Source organism: Prunus persica, chromosome G7 (assembly GCF_000346465.2).
Source record: "Prunus persica cultivar Lovell chromosome G7, Prunus_persica_NCBIv2, whole genome shotgun sequence".
NCBI lineage: Eukaryota > Viridiplantae > Streptophyta > Magnoliopsida > Rosales > Rosaceae > Prunus > Prunus persica.
In genome coordinates, this window is record NC_034015.1 from 21,730,787 (window position 1) to 21,745,568 (window position 14,782).

Below are 14,782 nucleotides of genomic sequence, written 5' to 3' on the forward strand. Positions count from 1 at the left end.
TTAAGGACTTCAATCATACTCCTTAACTTTGTATTAAAATGTAATGTCGATGTTGAAAATTCTTCACAGAATCGCACTTTAATCATTCATTTTATGAATCGCAAGATTGTTAAAAATAATACAGCACAAGTATTTATCATTTCATTTGATTTGATTCACTTATAAATAAATAAATTAGCGTGGGGCCACCAGATTTTGGAATCGGCATACGTGGCCAAATAATTCGTAACACTGCAGCACTAACATCATAGTATCATACCCCGACATGTAAATTGTAATATGATTTTCAGCCCAACTCTCACCGGCTACCGCTGGCTCCAAAACCCACCGACACATACCCAATTAATTTATTTTTTTTTAAACTATTTCTTCTGTTTTTAATAAGGAAAAAATAATGATAACCTGGCAGGAAATGAAGGACCAATGTTTTATTTTGGTTTTGTGCACACCGTTACTTGTGAAAAACCCTAATATTTATATTGTTTGAGGAGGGGGCTGGACGTTGTTCAGTCTATGGGGATTTGCTTTGCATTGCTTTGGTATTTGCAGCAAATCACCAACAAAGGAAAAAAAAAACAAATGCTTGTTAATTTCCATAATGCTATGGTATCATATGGTGTTGGGATTGAAAGAGAAGGGAATCAAATCATATACATATACAGCTGAGCTGTCTATAAACAAATATTTTATATATTTAAGACATTGATGAGATGAGAGAATCGTATAGCTATATGGATTAGAAAAACTTTCTCGTAATAAAAATAGTACTTATTTGTTATAATATGTTAAAAAATTATTATGCGTGTTATTGCGCTATTGATCAAAGAGAGCAAAAAATTATGTTCTCCTTACATAAAAGTCTCTCTCTATATGGAAGTCTGCGCAGTAGGCAGAATTTGTAACGTTGCGGGCACGTGATTTACCAGTACTGTTTGTTGGTGTTGACGACCTAGTAATCGCACGCACCAGTGCACCACCTAAAACGCACGTGACAACGACCCCGATCCAATGACATAAATTAATACTATTTATTTATAGTTTTGACCCGACCAAACGTTTTAATATTTAGGTTTTGGGAGAGTGGGTGGCAAAGCCCAAATATAAAAAACTAACTCACAACAAACCCAGCCCACAAGTCAATCAAAGTCGCATTTTGTTTTTGTTGATGAGCAATAACATATCTACCTTAAACTACCATACCAAAGTGTTGTAAATATTAATCAAGCATATCTTCCACGTTTGCTATTGCTATAAAGCTTAGACCATAAACAAACAAAGTGACATATATACTTATAGTTCGGATTCCAATCCCTAATTTCATATTCAAGTTTCAAGTTTGAAAACCAATCTCGATGTCTCAGCTGAATTTGACAAATTTAGTTTTAGATGTAACAAAAAGACACCGCCCAACTCCAACAACACAAGTCTGTCTTTAAGTGTTGGTTAGTTTAATTTAATACATTACAATTCATTCACATAGGTGGAGTGGAGTGGATGAACCAACATAGATATCAGAATTCTTAAAAGTAGGACTCTAACCCTTACGCTCACCTAAATCAATCAATAAATCAACACAATAACATAACTTCACAGGAGGATCAATTCAAACATGAACTTCCCTGAATGAAGGCAGAAGAACAAAGGAAATCAAATAATAAACAGTTACCTACAACTAGTACGATTATTCAAAAACCTCTTTGCTAGATTGAACGCATATCCACTTTGGTGTCGATTCTGGCTCACGGACCGATGCAGAGCTTGCATCCATACTGCACTGTTTGTGCAAATAATCTCACGGGAGAATATTCGCTTCTAGATCCTTCAACCTTCGATCTTCCTTCTCTCTCTTCCTCGATTCCTGTAAAAAAGACTGGAGTAAATAGACCACACCCGGGGGGGTGTTGGCCAAAGGCCCTCCGATGCCTAAGTTAGTTCGAGTGTTTGTAGGAAAACAATAGCTAAGCAAAGGGTACGGAGTTTTATGTAGGGTGTAAACCGGGTGGCCGGAGCCGTGTGTGGTGGCCGGAGCCGTGGGGAGAAAATATGGAGAGTGGAGAGGGAGAGAGAGCTTCGGGTATTTCTCGGGTATAAGGAGTAGGTTTAGATGTAGGTTTAGATGTACCTTGAATGATGAATGAGGTCGTCTATTTATAGGAGCCTCGGGGCTAGGGTTTCGTAGGAATGGGCCTGATAATATCTGAATTAAATAGACATTATCTCTTAAGAAGATAATATCTGATTTAAATGATATTATCTTCTCTTTATTGTGATAATATCTTAATTAATGATATTATCTCTTTAAATAAAGATAATATCATATTAATTAAGATATTTATCCCAATTAATTAATTAGCCAGATAAACTGATTTAATTAATTAATTAAAGAGATAATCTTCTTTTCCACGTGGCGTGCCCTGATTGGAGACGAAAATATATGCTCCCACATGCACCTCAAGTGCCTGCATCATATGAAAACTTGTTATGTATCCAATCCAATCCAAATCAATACAGTAAATCAAACCAAAGAAAATTCTCAATGAGAACTTTTGGTACTTACCTGCCCAATAATGTGGGCGCTGGAGTGCCAGAAGGTATGCCGGACATCCACATTGTCGTCGAATGAGTCCAATGTGAAGATCTTAAGCTCAGCATCGCCCTCCAAAGGCCTGTTGATGTCCCATAGAACCCCATTGACCTCAGAAATCAAAGCGTTGGAAGCCAAACTCTTTGAAATCTCACTTGCAATGTCAAAAGGGGAAGTTATCCACTTTTTGCCCTCCTCCACCTTCCCGTCGGGCAATGTAATCCTGAAAAACACCAATAGAATCAATTAGTAATAATTTCCCTCCAACTCGTATAGGCCCTAATGAATTATCAGATCATGAAACAGAGATTGGTGCAGTGGTTATACTTGTATTCATGAGGAGTCAAGGGACTAATCACAAAAGGAGAAAAACAAGAATATAATTGTATTCAACAGATTTTCATTTTCTCGTGAAACACGCGAAAATCTTAGTATTACTATTAGTATTATGGGAACAATAGGGATAAGAAATATAAAATAATAAATAAAAAAAAGACCAGCGCAGACAGTACCAAAAGTAACGCCAATTATTGGGTAGAAAAGAAAGAAGACGTAAGAAAACAAGATGCTCTTAGTAACACAATATGCACGTCAACAAGTGTCACGCAACAGCTTTTTCACATGTAATAACCCAAATGACCATAGGCCCCGGTCTACATGTTGGTCTGTTCAGTCAAACTTTTAAATTAAAACTATATATATATTTCAAACTTCACGCAATATCACTGTATAATATATTTCTTCATGTATTTGCTTTTATATTTGAGCATATATTTCTTCCATATATACTTGACGAGCAAGAATGACTTTAGGGTTACAAGTGAGTGCCTTCTTCATAGCATTCCATTGAATATATAATTCAAAAAGAGGTTTAGAGGTTTTAGGGTTTACTTGATAGGATCGGAGGGGAGTCGAGCAGCATGTTGCTGGGCCTCTATGGATTCAAAGAGTTGGATGCCCTTGGGAATGACGGCATCGAGGTAGGCATCATCTTTGGCGTGGACCACCATCACCATGGCAGCAGTTTAGTTTTGAAGGAGGACGACAGAGCAGTTTAGTTTTGAACAATGAGGAGGAGGAGCAGAGAGAGAGAGAGGAGTTACCGGCACGTAATTATAATTTAGGATTTACGGGTAAACCCAATTCTATTTTTATAGAGCAGAACAGCCTAGCAATCCAAACCAAACCAAACCAGCCATTGGAATTTATTATATACTTGTGTGTTTTTATCCATATATTTTTAATTGTATAATTTATGTTTATTTAATTAGTTACGAATTTGCAGTCCCACGTCTCAGGCTTGGCTCCTTGGGCGTACTGGAATAGAGGGTAACGAAACCAAATAGAGCCCCTCTAAAGCATACCAAATTATCAATGAAAAAAACAAAAATAAAAGTCAGCAAATCAAAACATAATAAATTTATAGAAAGCTGTGGGATGGGAACTATGTCAAAAATCCCTTCGTTTTATTTACAGCAATAAAAGAAACTGGCGCATCATCTATATATTGTACAAATCGCCTACTCAAAATCTGCATTATTGAAACTGTCCTATACGTACCTGGTCCAATATGAACAATAAAAGGCGCCTCTCGGAGGACAAAATCAGCCTTGCATTGCAGCATCATATTCTGTCACTTCATCACAGCTCTATACCTACATCCGAGACTCTAGCTAATTTACATTCTATTCCCAATATCGATCAAAATCTATGCCTTCTTGGCAATGCAAGTGGGAAAATGAGAAAAGGAAAAAGAAACTATTTCTGCTCAATCTAATGCTCATATTATAATTTTTGTCTGAGATGAGGAGCACGGCGGATTAGAAACTGGATCATTATGCATTGCCACTCTTGATTGGATTACGCGACAATCGTTCAGACTCCTTTGAAGCACCCATCTTGGGCTTCTCGCTTTCTGCTGCTTTCTTCTTTTCAATCTCACTCTGCTTGCAGTTTTCGTCATGGGCTTTGATGAACATTCTAACAAAGTTCAGCAAAGTTGAGACAACTGCAGCAGTAAATTGAAATGGTTAGAAAGGTAGCACGTGATTACAGTGATTATAGTTTAATGCTGACTACATTCTATTAAGCACACCACCATATACTCATGGTCGATTTTTCAAGAATTGACAAACCACCACATACATGGCCATCAGTGACCCAAGGAAAAAAAAAAAAAGGATAGCAGTCTTGACTTTTGTCGGCAGAGAAGACAACAGTACTCTTATGTTTAGAAAGTAAAATGGCGCCAATATTTTAATATCACATGATCAAGGAAGATGGTCAGTCTCTTTATAAACGGTCCAGGTCCATATCATAAACAAGTCCCTAGTGGAATGGAAGGTCTAGAACTCTTGGTGAATACCTTGTTCGAAAGGGCAGCGAGCAGGATCCTCTCCAAAATAAAGAATCAGTGCATCCACATTTCTACCCTGCGACGTTCAGCTCCAAGTCAAGAATACTATATCAAACATTATAAAACCTTGAATCAGTGCTCATCAAGCAAAGACTTACCACAGTAGAATATAGTGAAGCCAAAGTCCTCACTTCCGCTTCAGCAAAACGGAGGAACTCCTTTAGAATCTGAAGGTTATGAGAAAAACTACAAGTCAAAGCCTGAACGTCAAGCATAATATCTGTGACCGTTATTACTGCCACAAAATTACCTTACGGAAATTTTCTGATATAGGACCATCATTTTCTGAGGTGGATAGTTCCTGCACAACTTTCTCTAATCCTTTACTTACAGCTTGCATTTCCTCTGCCAAAAATTTCAATTGTATCTATAACGCATAGAAAAGTCGGTCAATAGATACCCAAAAAAATCCCGAAAATTATGGACCAGACACAAAAAGAATACCTTTGACGCAGGTTCTAAGCTGGCTAGGTCTTTAGAGAAATCTAGAACCTCTGGTAGTTGGTCAATGAGTACCTAGAGGCAAGACCAAACAAACCAGAAAAATGCATATTAAAAAGTAAATTCAAAGAAATACACACAAACAAGATTTTGCATTCCACCAAACTACAACACAGTTGAGAATATACTTTAACAAACATACAACTGCAGTAGCACTCAGAAAAGAATGTAATGAGAAAACCATAATTAAAACACACGGTCCAACAAAGATAGTCCATAAGAATCTACCTTACAAAGATAGTGCATAAGAGTCATCTTGTGGTTCCTTGCGCGAGTCTCAATGAGTTTAAGAAGGCTATCCAACCTAAATCCGATAGCAGAGCCTAAAATATAACATCAACTATTACACTCAGAAGGAATGAAATTGGTAGTACAAATCAGCAGCATAAAAACTGTTGCATGTGTAATTCCGACCGAACCCGTGAAATATGAACGAATATGAGCCTGGATTCAGATAAAGTATTGAAATATGTGCTTGATCTTTTGATATTGTATAATGCTAAGATGACAATTCAAATTAATTTCAACCTACCCCGAGCTGTCCCCTGGTTCAGAGCATTTCCTAGTGAAAGAATTGTCTGCATAATTCTTTTCAATTTGACAGAATTCCTGATCTGATAAAGACCACATGTAGCAAGAAAAATGAGACTTCAATAATCTTTGAATGATTACCATCTATGGTTGAGGAAAAAGAAGGATGAACTTGCCTCTTCTGATGCAGAGTTCACAACATTCAAGCTATTTCTAAGGTCAGAGACCTACATGGCAGTTATGTACCATCGTTAAGTCTTAATATAAAACCCAAACAATATACTATTAAGATGATAAAAATGTTAGTTTACCTGAGAAGAGAATTGTATTTTGAATGAAAAAACTCTGAGCTTTGATTCGACTCGAGGTACTTTCATTAACTCTAAGAGGAACTGCCATCAACATTTAAAAATCAGTAAAGGAGTCCACGTCCACATGTATTAATGCATAAAAAGTACACCAGATAATAACTCGATCATCAATTTGAAGATGACTCTAAATGTGTTTACAATTCTAAGAACCCCATATCCACCATCAACTACATCTAAGAAAACAGACAACAAATTAAACCTCAGAATAACCCATGAACATGATATGTAATGTTGTATATCAAGTAGTGTATGGATGATTATTCATCCTGTTTACGAGGCCATGATTAACTAGCATAATGCAACAGTGATATCCTGCAAACCTGTTCACATTTTCCTAACTTCTCCTTTTCTCCAGTATAGCCCTGAAAACAGAATTATAGATTACAACCTTGAAATGAATTAGCGAACCTTTTATCTTGAGAAACAGTTTTGATGTACCTTAAGCAGTTCCATCTCCTCTTTTGTTGGACAGAACTTTATGAGGTTCTCAACCTGGTCAGCATCCAATGCTGTATCTTCCAGGGCAAGCACTGATTTCTGTCAATGTTACAGAAGAAGGCACATTGACAAGGATAACCAATAATCTGATGAAAGAATCCACTACTGTGTGATGCTTCTAAGACCATACAATTCAGATATTGAAAAATATTGCTTTAATGCTGAAAGAAGGTTGCTTAGAATTACAGCACTGTCTGTGAATTAGACACCATTGCTTAGTGATAAGAGGTGATACATGCTACAGTAGTTTGCAATGGCACCTCAATCATCACTAGTAGAGAACTGAAGAGTTGAATGCAACCATTCCGGCAGCAAATGGGGAGAAGTTTACTAAAGTTGGAAAAGACAAATATAACAATACACAGACCATAAAATGCCTCTGTACGGAATAAGATGTTTTATGTTGCAACTTAAACAGAAAAAAGTTCAAGTACCAACTAATGTGAAAAATATAGCTACATAATGACACCACAATAAAGGAGTGGAATAAAATAAAATATTTATAAGAAAAAAACCATGGCGGTTCTTAAGACTGCCATCATTTAAAGCCATTACCCATGCCTTTGTTGGCGATCATTCAACTACTTCAAATATTTGGTCAGGTATCGTGCCCATAATGAATTTACAATTCAGTAGTTAAGAGTCTTTTTCAATTTTTTTATAAACTTCACGATGCACACACACTGTGTGTGTTCATGTGTTTTGGACAGTATCGATTACATCAAGCATCCATAGAGTTGAGTTCTATAGTGGTTGTAAATTAGCCTGGAGTAAATCTTAACTACAAATTATTTGTGTACAAATTTGTAAAGTACGATCAAGCTTACCATTAACTCATTCAATGGAACCTTCACCTTTGAAAGCATGATTTCACAGTTATATGCCCGTCTGTGGTCAATCTGCATTAAACAAATAAAAAGCTAGATATAGATACGATTTTCATGATAATATAGCGAACCAGGCTGAGATGCAAGCCAGAAAACAAAACACATAAAGCTCATTCATGACATGACCGCTATGAAGTATAAGGATGAACACAAACCACGTCAATAACAAAAATCCATATAGGGAACATGTTCTTCATCAACTGAAGGTTGAAAGAAATTTACCAGTTGAACTTTATCAGATTTAGGGGCAACTGAACCCTGTGTAGTTGATTTCCTGCCATGATCTGAAGTTGGAAGTGCCGCTGAGAAAAGATTCTCAAGCTCTGATATGTCAATCTCTGGAGCTCTGTCTCAATAAAATAAATAAGAATGTCAGACGCTGCAAGATTTACATGTCATAAGTCTTCTCTTGTAGCAAGTTAGTTCATACTTGGAGGCTTCACCAGATTTTTGTGCCTCAGCCCATAAGCTTCCCTGAACTGCTCTTGATAGTTTCAACCAGTGCAATGGCTTCAGTTTCTTTGCATTATTATTCTTTGAACTTATGGTACGTGATAGACGTCCTTTCGCATTACCCGGGGAAATAATTGGTGGCGGTGGAGGATTCCCTGTCTTCGAGCCTCCTTTACCAATAGGAGGTGGAGCAGGGGGGGCAGAAGGAACTGATGCCGTGGCAGCAGTAGGTGGTGGTGGTGGTGGTGGCACTGGAGATGAATTTGTAGTGCCTCCAGCTTGCCCTGAGTGAGTAGGAGGAGGTGGAGGTGGAGGTGGAGGAGGTCCAGAACCATCAGCAAGGTTCTCTTTCAAAGGCAGCGTTGGAGGAGGTGGTGGAGGAGTTGGAGGAGGCCGAGCAGACGTAGTAATTTGAGAATGTGGAGGAGCGGATGGTGGATCAGGTAAAACACTGCCAGAAATGGTACCTGAGATTGGCATCCCATGGGCACCTGGATGACTAGTAATAGATGGATGGGTTCCATCCTGTGTATAGGTTTCAGAGTCTTTGGAAAGTGATGAGTCCTCAGGTTTTGAAACTGATGGCGGCACTTGCTGTCGGGGAGGAGAAGAAACAGTTTTTATAGTAGAAGTAGTCATGGAAGGTCTCAGTGGAGGAGGTGATGAAGGTGTTGGTGCTGTAATTGAGACACTTTTGACTTCTGCAGATTCGGGTACACGTGAAACGTTCAAGGTTGCATCTGGGACACCAGGATATGCAGTGACTGAATGGGAGACTTCCTGTCTCCCAGAAAAGTCATGATCATTTAACAGAGGTTTTATGCCACTTGCTTGGCAGGTGTTTTGATATTTTGGCGTGGGATCAGGTAAATCTTTCCTGGAATTAGAGGAAACAGGGGTTGATTGAGAAGGTTGGGGCATCTTCTGGCACACCGAATCATGTTGATTGGGTGACTGTAGTGCAGTATGAATGTCTTCAGGTTTACCATCCGGTTTACTCACAGCAGCATCTGGAGACTGCATAGGTGAGGCGACGTGGCTAAATATCTCCTGAACTTGAGTGAATGCTTCCATTGGGGTTGACTGAGAAGGTCGGGGCATCTGCTGGCATACTGAATCACATTTGTTGGGTGGCTGAAGTGCGGTATGAATGTCTTGAGGTTTAGCTTCCTGTTTACTCGCAGTGGTACTTGGAGACTGCGCAGGTGAGGCCACATGGTTAAAGATCTCTTGAACTTGAGCGAATGCTTCCATTGGGGTTGACTGAGAAGGTTGGGGTATATGCTGGGATACTGAATCACATTGACCGGGTAGCTGAAGTGCAGTATGAATGTCTTGGGGTTTGGCTTCCTGTTTACTCACAGTGGTATCTGGAGATTGCAAAGGTGAGGCCACTGGATGCACCTCAGCAGAGGAGAGAAGGTTCTTAGAATTATTTTCAAGATTTAACTGTTTCTTTTTCCTTTGGATATTTCTTGGACTTGATTCCTGCAAGGAAGTGTCATTTCCAGTACTTTGGGAAGAATCATTGTCCAACTTTTCATGGGCGATGTTTGATACACCCATTTGTTGTAGCGCATTTAGTGTGGCATCGACCTTGGGATCTAACCAATCCACATAGTTAAAGATCTCCTGTACTTGAGCAAACGCTTCCATTGGAAGGCCCTCTTTATCCTCAAAGCATGAAATACCACCCAGAATAATGGATGCAGTCTTGACAGCATCCATCTCTGAAAAAAGAATCTTAAACCATATGGTAGCCAAACAATTTGTCAGGAAAAAAACAACAAAAGAATCAAAGGCAATCAGAAGAAGCAGAGACACACCTCTACTCTGAATTTCTTTGGAAATTGTTCCTTAGCATCCCACAACATGTCAATTTCATCACGGTTGAGCATCAAAATATTAGACCTAATAAAAGCTGTATTAAACATGATGCGGAACATCATCTCTTCACGTTCTGTGTCATCATGTAAGCTAATGCACTCTACCACAACATCACCTTGAATATGGCAATTAATGTCAATTTTAACCAGTTCACATTCTGCCTGCATTGGTTTTGAACATTTAAAGATTAGACCACATCTTAGTTGCATTATATATGAAAAATAAATGGGAAAAAACATATAAGGAAAGTGAAGTTCCGCACAGATCAAAGCTAAGAAAATAAGACTGGAAGTTTTTGCTTCTCAAACTCACTACCAATCAAAGCTCCATGAAACCAAGCCTGGTCCGTCACCCAACTTGCACAACAAATACCTCTTTGATCTAATCTTGTGAGTTAATTACATCAAATTAAGTTTTAGTTGACCAATATTAGACCTATTAGGATCCCAGTCAAGATCAAGACAAGTTAAAACTTAAACATTACCCACTAATTGTTAAATCTCCAAAAAAAAGTACGTCAGGAACCAAATGTAACCAATGTCATAGTTTGGATAACATTTACTAATTCTTCTTAAACTTCTGACAAGGAAAGTACAAAAGTTTGCTTCAGGAAGAACTGGTGGCTTTTTTCTTTCATTGTTTTTTTTGTCTTATGAGTGCACAGTAGGTGGTCGTTGGATTAATGGTTCCATTGGCCTAGGGCTGCAAACCTGACAGGTAAGAGATCTCCTAGTTGAAATACAATTCGGCATCAGTTCAGATAAGTAGGCAATATAAGGCTCTAAGCCTTGCCCCTTCAATGCAAGGTATCTTCCCTCAAAATCAGCACAGGTTTGACCTAAGTCAGATCCCAAATTACACCATTTCAAAACAATTGAGAACAGACATTTTAAAGCTAGGTAAGTCATCTCAAGGTAGACATTTTTACATTAATGAAAAGCAAAATACGGACAAGGAAAATGAACCTAATCACGTTTGACTGATTATAAGGGAATGATGAACCTAATCACATATGAACGTATAGTCAACATCCATTTAAATGAGTATATGATTATGTCTTAGTAAATAAAGAGAGATAACATCACCTGCTTGTAAGCCCGGATGGTATTGCTTCTTTTTGGAGTTGAGTATAAGACTCTGGCAGTTCGATCAGTAACAACAAAAGGATCCTGTCCATAAATGCGAAATAGAGGACGGCAACCACCCTCCCCATCAAAATTAGGAATAAATCTAAAGATGACGCAGTCCAAGGTAAGCGCTCGATCCAGAGGAGGCCATTCCAAGGCTACATTCCTCCTCGAAACATACTGTAGATACCTCAGTTGAGAAGGGATTGGATTTAGCGGTGATAAAAAATGCAAAAGCTCATGGGGAGCTTGCCTATAAACCATGTCCAACGTCCTCTGCTCTCCACTATACTGTTTCCGATAAATCAAGAGCGCAGCTAGCATGAAAGCTAAAACAGGCCAACCTCCACGTTCACAGTGCATCAAGAGCACATTATGCTGCCCAAGTGCTAGCCAACTTTCACTTGATCTAAGAAAGTGATGGATCAACTCAAGTGTGAGAACCGGACAACCTTCAAAGTGTCGTGGGTAATCCATTATGGTCATATCGTACTCAGACAAGATGCTGGCCATCTGGCTTTGTGCCACTCCATCATGAAAATTGAACACCAAGAATGAAGCATCAGGTAGGTGATCTTGGAGTTGACCAACTATCCCACCTATGTAAACTTTATAGTTTTCTTCCTTCCAAGCATCGGTAGTGAAGCAGCAATCAAAAACTATATGTAGACAAAGAAACAGCCGCTTACGGTCAGGTCATACTATACGCCTAGGCCAAAACCACAACTATTCAAAAGGAATTCCAACATACATTTCCCCTTCACATAAGATGGCATCATCACTGTGAGAGTCTTATGCAATTAGCAAGTGTTAAAGCAATCCGAACACACCCATCTACATTCAAGACTGTTCCTTAATCATCCCTCTTTCAACAAATGCAAAACAGTACATGTATTTCAAAAGTTTTATAGACGAGCTGCTGCTGCTTCTTTTTTATTATTTTATTTTTGTTGAGTAGACATAAAAATACGCAAGTGTTCATTATTTAAATTAACAGAAAACATTGCTTAATTAACTGTAAGCATAGTTAAATTCGGATTGGTACCATTCAATTAATCACACAATGTAGCCACTGCCAAACCGGACTATATATATATATATATATATATATATATATATCATGATTCATGTGTGTGTGTGTAAATGTTTCGACAGCCATCACAGAAGAAAGAAGAAAAAAGAAATATCGAATTCGAAACGCACCGTAAACTCGTTCAGAGATCTCGAAAAGCCCATCAGGCGGCTTCCGATAGAACAATTTGCGCAGCAACGCCATCTCTGCTGTCCAATTATTCCCAAACTCTCCCTCCTATCAAAATCAAAATCACCCTGCCTACAATTGCCGATCAATCACTTATATGTACACATATGCATATATAAAAATGTAATGTTTGAATGAAATTTGTAAAAGTCGAAATGAGGAATTTGGTAGAGCAAAAGGAATTCGGTACAGTATTTAGTTGGCTTCTGAGGAAAAGAATTTCGGATTTTTTTGCTGTTTTGGCTGGGTTAGAATTTCTGTCTGTGGATTAGATTGTCGAAGAAGAAGACGACGACGAAGAGTGTGATAGATAATTTGGTTTGTTACACTTTTTTTTTGGGGAGGGGGGGGGGGGGGGTCTGTTTGGTACCATTTTCCTCTCAGCTGTGGGATTTCACCAATCGACTTGGCACTGTCAGCTCCAGATGACGTGGACACCATCACTGCTCGACGTGTATGTCATATTATCCTCGACGTGGCTCCTTCTACTTTTCCTTCCCTTATTTTTGTCTTTTGTTGACATTTTAAACCTTTTATACAATAGTTTTTCTGTCGACAAAAAATAATAATAATTCTAAATATGGGCCTGAGTACGGAGCTGACCCATAGCCCAAGGCATGCGGACTTCATATTAGCATTTTGGAAGCTGGACTGAACAAATCAGTTTTTGTTGTTAGATCCAAGTGAATGCTTAGCCGGGATAGCTCTGCGCTGACGAAATTCGTCGAGAGATGTTTATTTTCAAAATTTAGTATCTTCAGCTCAATAATTTTTTTTTCAATTTTTCTTTCCATAATTAAATAATATCTTAGCCTTATTTACTTAATTTCATTGGTATTTATTTAGTGAATAATTAGTATTAAATATTTTAATTAACTCCATAAATTATATTACTTGATAAATAGTTGTTAATTTTTTTAATTTTTTTTCTTTAATAAAATATTTAAATTCTAATTATTCACTAAGTAAATAATAATTAGAGTAATTTAAAAATAGAAATCCAGATTTTGCTATTTAACGTATAGCCGCGCGGCTGTACGTGTAAAATATTATATTTAAATTGTATGGCCGGGCGGCTATACTCTATGAATATGTTGGAATATTTGAACAGTATAGCCGCGCGGCTATACGACTTGCATATATTTGTTAAAAAACAATTTTAATACTATAGCACTAATATTTTAATACTGTAACAATTTTAATAGTATAGCCGCGCGGCTATATTGGTTTAAAATATATTTGTTAAAATATTTGATAAAGGTAAAGCCGAATATTTTAACAATATAGCCGCTCGGGTATACTCTTAATTTAAAAAAAAAACGTGTATTAAATATGAGAAATACGTGCGTACGGGTATAATATATTATTAAACGTGAAAGTGCTAAAATCTTTATGCGGGTAATAACTTTGAAAAAGTAAAAAATCAAAAAGGGAAGATAGATACTCGAGCAATGGCATAATAGTGACGGATACGGCTCTTGGGGTATGGAGAAATTGAAAAAAGAAACCCAAACGATTTCACAAAAGACTTAATAAATAGAAATGAATAATTTTGTGTCCCTTTTCTTCAGTCCTTTTATATTAAATAACAATTAAAATGTAATCACTATGCAAAGTGATTAAAAGAGGGTAAGATATCACTTGATTACGTATAGTAAATTAAAGAAGTAGGCCAAAGAACAAAAGTAAAGAATGCCATTTAATAATTTCAAAATATTAAAAATAAAAAAGAGTATAGCCGTGCGGCTATACTATGTGTATCTTCGGAAAAAAGGAGCATCCCAGCCCCTAGGTTACACGTGTCAGAAGAGCAAAGCCAAATTTTTTTAAAAATATGGAAACACCAGTACAGCCGGGCGGCTATACACCTTTTTTAATTCAAAAAATAGTATAGCCGCATGGCTATACTATATTCATATATAAAGAACCGCCAGAGGCCTCAGCCCATGTGTCAGAGAGGCCAATGGCCTAATCCCACGTGTCAAAGAGGCCCAACGGCTATACTTTTTAAAAAATATATTTTAAAAATAGTATAGCCGTGCGGCTATACTATTTTATGTATTTATATATATAAAGACCCGATCAAGGCCTAAGCCCACGGGTCAGAGAGGCCCATGGCTTCAGCCCACGTGTCAAAGAGGCCCAACGGCTATACTTTTTAAAAAAAAACAATTTTAAAAATAGTATAGCCGCACGGCTATACTATTTTATTTATATATATATATATATATTAAAAAAGACCGGCCCAAGGCTAAGCCCACGTGCC

General features: G+C 37.7%; 2 protein-coding genes across 3 annotated transcripts; both read right to left on the bottom strand.

The window, feature by feature from the left end:
* Positions 1,462 to 3,600, bottom strand: LOC18770804 (probable threonine--tRNA ligase, cytoplasmic). The gene is made up of 3 exons (XM_020569048.1): positions 3,476 to 3,600; positions 2,558 to 2,807; positions 1,462 to 1,551 (listed from the first exon to the last, which is right to left on the bottom strand). Exons 1-3 carry the CDS (start codon positions 3,598 to 3,600, stop codon positions 1,462 to 1,464), a joined length of 465 nt encoding a protein of 154 aa, XP_020424637.1.
* Positions 3,981 to 13,057, bottom strand: LOC18771844 (formin-like protein 13). 2 transcript variants are annotated; one of them, XM_020567990.1, is made up of 17 exons: positions 12,459 to 12,981; positions 11,214 to 11,914; positions 10,068 to 10,289; positions 8,219 to 9,984; positions 8,011 to 8,134; positions 7,729 to 7,800; positions 6,842 to 6,940; positions 6,724 to 6,765; positions 6,344 to 6,424; positions 6,209 to 6,259; positions 6,034 to 6,115; positions 5,730 to 5,824; positions 5,445 to 5,516; positions 5,251 to 5,367; positions 5,099 to 5,167; positions 4,950 to 5,016; positions 3,981 to 4,592 (listed from the first exon to the last, which is right to left on the bottom strand). In XM_020567990.1, exons 1-17 carry the CDS (start codon positions 12,529 to 12,531, stop codon positions 4,420 to 4,422), a joined length of 3,906 nt encoding a protein of 1,301 aa, XP_020423579.1. In that variant the 5' UTR covers positions 12,532 to 12,981; the 3' UTR covers positions 3,981 to 4,419. The 2 variants fall into 2 exon arrangements, 1 of the variants encoding a protein (XP_020423579.1); XR_002272475.1 differs by lacking the exons at positions 3,981 to 4,592; positions 4,950 to 5,016; positions 5,099 to 5,167; positions 5,251 to 5,367 and having other exon boundaries at positions 6,034 to 6,110; positions 12,459 to 13,057.